Source organism: Panthera leo, chromosome E1 (assembly GCF_018350215.1).
Source record: "Panthera leo isolate Ple1 chromosome E1, P.leo_Ple1_pat1.1, whole genome shotgun sequence".
Lineage (NCBI taxonomy): Eukaryota > Metazoa > Chordata > Mammalia > Carnivora > Felidae > Panthera > Panthera leo.
The window spans coordinates 57,459,234-57,468,264 of NC_056692.1; the positions used below are offsets into that span (position 1 = coordinate 57,459,234).

A 9,031-nucleotide genomic window follows, 5' to 3' on the forward strand; every position below is an offset into this window, starting at 1 on the left:
GAGGGGAGGGCGCGACCCCCACCCAGGGCGCAGCCGAGCCGCCCACCCGGAGGCTGCCCCGCTACGCCTCCCACCTGCTTGCCCGCCCCCCCCCCCTCCCCGCGCCCCGCAGGAAGTGGCGGCCCCAGCGAAAGCGGAGGAAACTGCCGAGGTGGGGGCGAGGAGTGGAGGGGGGAGGAGACGGCGGGAGAGCTGGGGTTCCTGTCATGTGACCCCTCTCCCCTCGGCTCCCTCACAGTCCCGCCTCGCTTGGCGGGACCCGGTCGAAGGAGGGGGCTCCTCCGGGGAGGTGGTCCCTTGTCCCCAGGTGAGCTGGGCCCACACTGGGGGGAAGGAGGCAGAGCGTGAGGGGCTGAAAGAGAAAACCGAGGTCGAGGGCTGCTGAAGGGGTGGGGGTCAGAGCCTGCTTATTAGGGTCCGGTTCCCAAGTCTGAGACCATAGCCACGCCCCCTCGTCTGGGGTCCCTGGGGGCACCCGCAGACTGAGTCCCAGCACATCCCAATCGGTGCTGCCACAGGATGCCGGATCCTTGGACCTGTCAGGGTTGGGGGCCCGTTCCCGATGGGAGAATTAGCGCCCCGAGAACAGGAATGGTCTTGCCAAAGGGTGACCCCACGGGCAGCATGTGGAACTGGGGTACAGCAGGCCCTGGGCCCCCTCGCACTTATCTGTGGCCACACCTGGCTTTGTCTGTGTCTGTGACAGTCCCATCTTTCTGTGCCCTTTGGACCTTTCTCCCCCATGGCCAGACAGGGAAACGGAGGCCTCTGGCTGCGTGTCGCTTTGAGATGTGGATGGGGACTGAGTCCAGACCTGCTCCGGCTGAGTGCTTTCTCTTCATCTCTGGCGATGCCAGGGCCACGACCCTGAAGCCCGCCCGACAGGCAGCCCCCAGCCCTTCTGGGAGGAGGGGCGGGGCGGCCCGGCGCCCCCAGCCGCGACCCCACCGCGGAGATGCTGCGGAGGCCGGCAGCGCGGTCCGGCCAGGACCCCGGGGAGCCAGCGCCTGAGCCAGGGGTGGAGGAGCTGGGGGAGCAAGAGATTGGGCGGCTGTGGTCCTCCCAGGCACAAGTCCGGGGGCTGCCGTATGCCATGGTGGACAAGCGCTTCATCCGGTGGGTACACGCGGACCCACACGGCTGGAGATCAGACGGTGGGGGAGGGGGAGCCCCGAGAGGAAGCACCTGTTGAACGGGGGAGGGTACGAGTCGCCGGCAGTGGGAAAACTCCTCTGCCCCGTGGCCCTGCTCTGCCTGGCCCGGTGGGCACAGCGGGTGACTCAAGGGCGCCCCCATCGCCACCCCGTCCCAGGCAGCTGCGGGAGCCCCGGGGGGTGAAGACCTCTCGCTGGCAGCGATGGCGGCGCAGGGGGCAGACAGCGGGCCGGCGCCTGGGGGAGGCAGCGCGGAGGCTGGTCCGGGGCTTCGGCCTCTGGGAAGACGCCCTCTACGAGATCGGGGGTAGGACCCGCGCCCTCACCCCCACCTCCCCTCTCTGGAGTCTCCGTGTCCAGTCTAGAAGCCCAAGGAGGGCACCAGCCCGCTTGCCGTGACCCCCTCACCGACCCCCCCCCCAACAACAACCATCGCCCCCCATCCCATCATCCCCATCAGTTCCGCCCCAAGCGGGGCGCAAAACTTGATAGATGGCAGCACCCCCTGGTGGCCATCAGAGGTACTGCTAGGGCAGCCTCCTCCAGGGCCCTAAACCGAGGTCCCCGCGAGGCTGGCCACCCACAGCCCTCGGATTCTCAGGGGGGCCCCTGGCTCGGTGCGGCCCTGAAGGACCCCCTCCTCTCCTCATAGGCCTCTTTGGCACCGGAATCCAGTCCTACTTCACCTTCCTTCGCTTCCTGCTGCTGCTCAACTTGCTGACCCTGCTCCTGACCGCAGGCTTCGTGCTGCTGCCCCTGGTCTGGCTCCGCCCCCCTGACACAGGCCCCTCCCTTAACTTCAGTGAGTGCCCTACCCGCCGAGGGAATAGTGTCCTGGAGCCCACAGGCACCCCCGGGGACGCTGAGGGGCTGGTCCGGGGCTCAGGGTGTTGGGACAGCCCTACCCTCTGTGTCCCGGTCCCAGGCATCCTCCTGCTTGAGTCCAGCCCTGGGACCCTCCCTGCCGGGCCGTGTTCATGACATACCTCCCGACATATCCTCAGGGCCCTGCTCGGGCCTCCCCAGGACTGGGGGCTATGGAGTAGATATGCCTTGGGGACCCTTCCCTATTGGTTTCCTCTCCCTCCCGACAGCCCTCCAGTGCCCTGGTGGCCTCCAGCCCCAGACTGGTGTTCCCAGATTCCACAATCAACTTTGGAATGTTTTAACCGGCAGGGTGAGTGGATTCTGCCTTCACTATGGGCCAGGGGGACTGGGGGACCTGGAGAACTGGCCCCAGGGGACCGCAGTCTAAGAGGACCCCAGTCCCTCCAAAGGCATTTTGGCTTCTAGGGAAATGGTTCTACACAAACAGGCTGGCGGGGACAGTGACGGGGTCAGAGAGAGGCTGAGGCCAGTATACACAGCCCAGGCCCCTGGACACTTGCCCATGGCCCTCAGAGCCCAGCTGGGGGAGCGTCCAGGCCTGTGGACTAAGCACCACCCCACCGTCACCCCTGCGTGCCACTGAGGGGTTACCGTATAGACTCCCATGTGCCAATGTCTCTTCCTCGAAGCTGTGTGGCCTTGGGCAAGTTGCCTAACTGCTCTGAGACTGTAACATAGGGAGGCTCTCACTCCCTACCTGATGAGGGTACTGTGAGTGTTAAAGAGCCAAGACCTGGAAAACACTTAGCACACACCTGCACGACCCGACCCGGTCCTTGTCACCCGCATCCCCAGGCCTTCAACACCACCTACCTCTTCTATGGCGCATACCGGGCAGGCCCGGAGAGCAGCTCGGCCTACAGCATCCGCCTGGCCTACCTCCTGAGCCCACTGGCCTGCCTGTTCCTCTGCTTCTGTGGGACTCTGCGGCGGTGAGAGCGGAGCCCCGGCCTCTACCTCCTTCCGGGGGGGGGGGGGGTCTTCCCTGATCGCCCCTCCCCTGGCGTGGCACCCCCAAGTTAGCAGGAGGGCCCCGGCCCCTGTTCCCTAAGGCTCATCTATGGCTCCAGGGCCTGAACTCCGTGTCCCCAGCTGCAGAGCTCAGGGGCAGGGGACACCGCCCCTGTCTCCCCACCCACAACAATAGCTGAGGCCACAGGCTGACCCCAGGACTGTCAGGGGCTTCCCACCCCAGACCTGAGCCAGGGCAGAGGCCCCTCCCCCATGAGCCCTGGCCTCCGGCCCCCTCCAGGATGGTAAAGGAGCTGCCACAGAGGCTGTTTCTGGGCCAAGACTACAGGTCACCTGTCAGTGTCAAAGTCTTCTCCTCCTGGGACTTCTGTATCCGGGGACAGGAAGCAGCCACCATCAAGAAGCACGAGATCAGCAACGAGTTCAAGGTGTGTGCAAGCGTGTGGTGCGTGTACGACTGGGTATGTGAGTGGCCGAGGTTTGGAAGCGTGTGTCGGGGGTGTGTGCACACGCGCACGTGCGTAGGGCGTTCCAGCTGGAGGTGGGGCTGTGCCGCTGTTTGGACGTGAGCAGACGGTGCGAGGTGGGGCGGTCGAGATAAGACCCGCCACCAGCCCTCAGCCTGCCCCCGCCCCAGGGTCGCCCCAACCTTGCCTGGATGCTGGCGGCCTGTCTCCCGACCAACAGGGACCTGGGCCTGCGCTGTTTGAGGGCACCCGCCCCTTCCACGCACGCAGCACCCAGCCCCCACCTGTCTGTGTCCCCGCCCCCATGACAGGTGGAGCTGGAGGAAGGGCGTCGATTCCTGCTGATGCAGCAGCAGACCCGGACCCAGAGGGCCTGCCACCTGCTCACCTACCTGTGGGTCAATGTCCTCATCGGGCTCCTGGTGGTCGGGGCCATCAGCGCCATCTTCTGGGCCACCAAGTACTCACAGGACAACAAAGAGGTGCCTGGCAACTGACGTGCATGCATTTAATCCCGGCCAGAATTTGGCAGGGAGACGGGGCGGTCCCACTTTGCAGATGAGCAAGCTGAGGCTCAGAGAGGTTGAAAACAATCCGCCTGAGGTCACGACCAGGCCAGGGCGCCTCTCCCCGCGATATCCTCCAGCCGCGAATAGCCCGCGGGCTTCCAGACGCCAGGCCCACACCAGTTACACCTGAGGGGGTTGTAGGGCCCGAGGGAGCCGCTGGGGACCCCCCCAGCCCGTGCGCACCCCCTTACCTGCTTTTCCCCGCAGGAGTCTCTGTTCGTGCTGCTACAGTACCTGCCCCCGGGGGTCATCGCCCTGGTCAACTTTGTGGGTCCCCTGCTCTTTGTTTTCCTCATCCAGCTGGAGAACTACCCTCCCAACACTGAGGTCAACCTCACCCTTATCTGGTGAGTGCCACCCTTGGGGGTGACAGGGGGGACAGCGTGTGGAGGGGAAGGAACGGAGGGCCCGGGGGCACTTGAGGATGCCGCGTCCTGCTGCCCGTGTTGGTTACCGCCTGGCACCAGTGGTCCCGAGCAAGGGAAGGTATGCAGAAGCTTCCAGAAACGTGATCTCAAGAGCCCCCGTCTAAAGCTTTCCAGTCCCTTCCTTCCAAAGTAAGCCAGCTGCCTGGACCAAGCACCAGCCATTCGGAGGGGCCAGTGACAAAACAGCCAGGAGGGGTTGGGAACCAGCCTCTCGCCCGGGAAAATCAGGAAGGTGGGAGGCGCACAGCACCCACATGCCCCGAGGGTTTCCACCCCTCACCTTGACAACCTTCACCTGTGAAGTCGGGACCATCCTCATTCCCATTTGACAGATGAGGAAACTGAGGCTCGCACGGGTCAAGTGCCTCAGCCAAAGGCAAGCTCACCATGTCTGTTGGGTGCAGGTTCAAATGCAAGCCCCCCCCCCCCCCCGACCCTCATGCTCTGTCTCCCCGCTCAGGACGAGGATCTCGCCTTGGACCCCAAGCCCCTCCTTGAGCCCCCGCAGAGCTCCAGCTCAGCATTTCCGTCTCCCCCTCCACCCCCTGCTTGGCTCTGCTGGCTTTCTCTCCTGCTTCCCCTGTGCAGAAGCTGTCTGGAGCCCATTCAGCTTTCCTCCAAGGCTGACTGTGGCTTGAAACTTTATTTTTGGAATAGGTAATACCACACGCACGTGGAAAAAAAAAAAAAAAAACAACTTCAAAATGCTGAGAAAAAGCAAAGATAAAAAATAAGCCCCCACCCGCCCTGCCTCCCAGTCTCCCTCAACAGAACCACTGTTCCCAGCCAAACTCGTGTCACATGTCAGCTGAGAATCCACACTTAGCTCTAATGCGCATGAGACGGTTTGGGGTTAAGAGCCATCCTGCCTGTGTGATCCAGTCATGCAACATTCAGGAGGGCCCGTGGGCATGTTTGTGCTACATGAGACCGTGTAAGCGGGCTAGGGTAGAAACAGAGCTCTCGCCTGCTGCGAGAATATTAAACTCTAAACCAAGTGTGGCAGCGGGGGAGGGGGAGGGCAGCTGGGCTACACAGCGTTTCCCACGCTGATTTAAAAACAGAACCCTTGCCTCATGAATCATCTGGAGGCCACGATTCTGGGGAACACACCTTGGGCAACGTTGCCACCGGACAGGGTAGGCTGGAAGTCGGCCGGGCTCTGGAATCAGAGGGCGCCGGACCCCGGAGAGACATGATCTCCAACGGAGCTCAACCGCACACGTAACCTGGGTGGCTTGTGCCCAGGTACCCGAGCCCCTTCCCCTGACACGGTCCCCACCCCCCCCACCCCCAGGTGCGTGGTGCTGAAGCTGGCCAGCCTGGGAATGTTCTCCTTCTCTCTGGGCCAGACTGTGCTGTGCCTTGGCAGAAACAAGACCAGCTGTGAGTCCTTCGGCTACAACGCCTGTGATTACCAGGTGGCTGGTGGCTCCATCCAGGCCTGTCCCTCCTGTCCTCGTCCCTCTCCAGTCTCACCTTTGGGAGAGAGAGCGCTGCACTCCTCCAGGGGGCACTGTTCACAGCACGCTGGGCAGGGCGGCAGCCCTAGCTGGAGGGGCAGGGGGGGCGGAGGGGGGTCCCTGCTCAGCTCTTCCCCTGGAGGCCCCCGTTCTAACTTAGCAATCCTATCGGGCTCCAGGCAGGGCTCCTGCCTCCAACACAGAGGCCCCCAGTGGGTGGGCGAGGGGCGGCCGGGGACCCTGGGTGACACGTGCCCCTCTGCTCCAGTGCTGGGAGAACGCGGTCGGGGAAGAGCTGTACAAGCTGAGCATCTTCAACTTCCTCCTCACGGTGGCCTTTGCCTTCTTTGTCAGCCTGCCTAGGAGGTGAGCCCCGGGGACACCATGGGGGGAGACCCGGGGGCGGCGGGGGTGACCCGGGCGTGTCTGGGGGATGGCCGGTGGCCACAGCCAAGGGTGAGCAGTTCTTCCCACCACACGCTCGGCGAGACTGAGTGTGTGACGGTCAGCGGTCACGACTGCTGTGGGTATCTGGACGCTCCCCTCCCCCAGGCTGCTGGTGGAGCGGTTCTCAGGCTCTTTCTGGGTCTGGCTGGACCGGGAAGAGTTCCTGGTGCCCAAGAATGTCCTGGACATTGTGGCCGGCCAGACGATCACCTGGATGGGCCTCTTCTACTGTCCCCTGCTGCCTCTGCTCAACAGCGTCTTCATCTTCCTCACCTTCTACATCAAGAAGGTGAGGGCTCGTGGGCTGGGAGGGGGCCGGAGGGGCACTGCGTGGGCGCCCGAGCCAGCGGCAGCGGAGCCCGGCTCCCGTCCCGCTTCCGCGCAGCCCCCCAGTGGCACTGCCCTGGGCCTCGGGCTCCCCGGGCTCACAGCCTCCCCACCTGCTGCCGCCTCCCCCAGTACACCTTGATGAGGAACTCCAAGGCCTCTCCCCGAAGATTCCGCGCCTCCAGCTCCACCTTCTTCTTCCAGCTGGTGCTCATCCTGGGCCTGCTCCTGGCCGTCGTGCCTCTGGGCTATGTGGTCAGCAGGTGAGGGCAGCGGAGGTGCCCGAGGCTGGGGGGCAGGCAGCCCCTCCTCGCCCGGGGCCCTGACGCCAGCCCCACCCTGGCTGTCTCTCCCCAGCATCCACTCCTCCTGGGACTGCGGCCTCTTCGCCAACTACGCGGCCCCCTGGCAGGTGGTCCCAGAGCTGATGGCCCTCCGGCTCCCGCCCTCTGGCCAGCGCGTCCTCCGCTACCTGGGCTCCCACGCTTTCAGCTTCCCCGTCCTCATCCTGCTCAGGTGCCTCTCAGGGCAGCAGGGGCCAAGAGGGGGCACACCTGGGAGGGCGTCCGCCCTTCGATGAGCACCCCCAGACAGTCTCATGGGATCTGGGAGCAAGACAAGGAGAGGCGGGGAGGCAGGGTCCCAGAGGACAGAGCTTGGGCCCAAAGGCAGGTAGCCCTGGGCAGCCCCCTCGAGCAGGTACCTTGTGTGACCCACGGGGACACACGATCCCTCCTGCAGGCACACTAAAAACCTGCAGTTGAGGTATTCTTGCGGCCCTTTAGAGGAGAGAGAGAGGCTGCCAGGGGGAGGAAGGACAGGAGAGAGAAAGGTGTCTGCAGACAGAAGAACCCGGGGAGGCGTTAAGACACTGGGGTGGGGAGAGAGGAAGTAGGGGAGGCACGTGCCCTCCAGGGATAGCTGACCTTGGATTCCTGTCTGTCCAAAGCCTTGTCCTGACCGTCTGCGTCTCCCAGTCCCAGGCCAATTCGAGGGCCATCCAGCGGATCCGGAAGCAACTGGTGTGGGTGAGTGTCCGCTGGGCTGGGGAGGGGTCACACCTCGCCCCGGAGCGTGGCCTCAGGCCGGGAGCCAGAGGACAGGCCTATGGCCTTAGGCTTGGGAACGCGGGGTTGAGAATGTGGCTCTGGGTTGAGGGAGGGGCGGGGCCCTGGTGGGGGCGTGGCTTCTTTCTGGAGGCGGTACTGTTGGGGCGTGGTCTCTGGCTTCACGGAGGCGTGGGGCGTGGCCTCTGGGTGGGGCGAGGCTTAGGCGGGGCGGGGCAGGGGCGGGGCAGGGGCGGGGCAGGGGACCCGGCACGGCGGATTTCGTAGGTGCAGCTGCGGGGCGGGCTACTCGTCCCGGCCGGCTCCGGGGTGAAGGCGCCGCTCGTAACCGGCCGCTCGCTCTCCCCCAACCCCCGCAGCAAGTCCAGGAAAAGTGGCACCTGGTGGAGGACCTGTCGCGGCTGCTGCCGGAACCGGGCTCGAGCGACTCTGTGGGGCCCGAGGCCCTTCACTCCCGAGCTTCGCGCCCGCGATCCTTCTGCCCTGGATTCCCGTGCCCCGGCTCCCCGGGCCCCAGGACCCCCAGGCCCGGACCTTGCCTCGAGGATCCCGCTGGGCTCTTCGGTGACCCGGGCCCCCGCGCGTAGATTCCGCCTTCCCAGCGGCTCAGAGCTGTAGCATCGACCCCTGCCTCGGGCCCGGGGCTCGACCCACCTCCCCCACCAGAGTCCCCCTGGCCCCAAGCTCCTGCCCCCTCCCCGTGCCGGACACCACCGCCCCTCTCAGTGGGCCCTCCAGCAGGACGCAGGAGAGCCCCCGGGCAGCAGGAAGAAAATATGGTGACTTGTATTTCTATTTTTAGCCCGGTCCTGTAAAGTTTCTATTTTTGTTGGATGGTTTATAACGTACATAATAGCATAGTAACCCACGAATGCGATATATAAATACACACCCACCGGAAGTGCTCAGAAAGTGTTTCCTGTGGGGAGCGCCGCTGACATCTACGCGAAGGGCAAGACCCGGCCGCCGCTGAGCACACCTGCACTAGGGGCTTGCTGTGCTCTGAGTGCACATTGCTGCCCCCCGCGCCCCCCACCCCCAACCAGCCTCCTGCTATCCCTTCTCCACCTATGAGAGCACTGAGACCCACAAGTGATGCTGGAGTCACCAAGCAGCAGAGCTGGCCCCAGAGCCACACTACACCAGCATGGTGCATTCCTGCCCCCCGACCGGGGTGGGGGGGGGGGGTGCTTCCAGACCTTACCCGAGTCTGAGTAACAGATGGTCCACGGCCAGCCTCTCCCTGGCA

The 9,031-nt window shown here is 64.6% G+C and overlaps 1 protein-coding gene across 1 annotated transcript; it reads left to right on the plus strand.

Moving 5' to 3' along the window:
* Positions 1-232: 232 nt before the first annotated feature.
* TMC8 (transmembrane channel like 8) lies at positions 233-8,688 on the plus strand. The gene is given in 17 exon segments (XM_042915898.1): positions 233-307; positions 755-1,116; positions 1,313-1,461; positions 1,807-1,956; positions 2,249-2,331; positions 2,838-2,974; positions 3,295-3,442; positions 3,793-3,963; positions 4,258-4,397; positions 5,776-5,899; positions 6,210-6,307; positions 6,494-6,677; positions 6,848-6,978; positions 7,073-7,231; positions 7,665-7,743; positions 8,142-8,354; positions 8,356-8,688. Coding segments are annotated over 16 exon segments (2,172 nt in total). The 5' UTR covers positions 233-307; positions 755-955; the 3' UTR covers positions 8,401-8,688.
* The last annotated feature ends 343 nt before the right edge of the window (positions 8,689-9,031 follow it).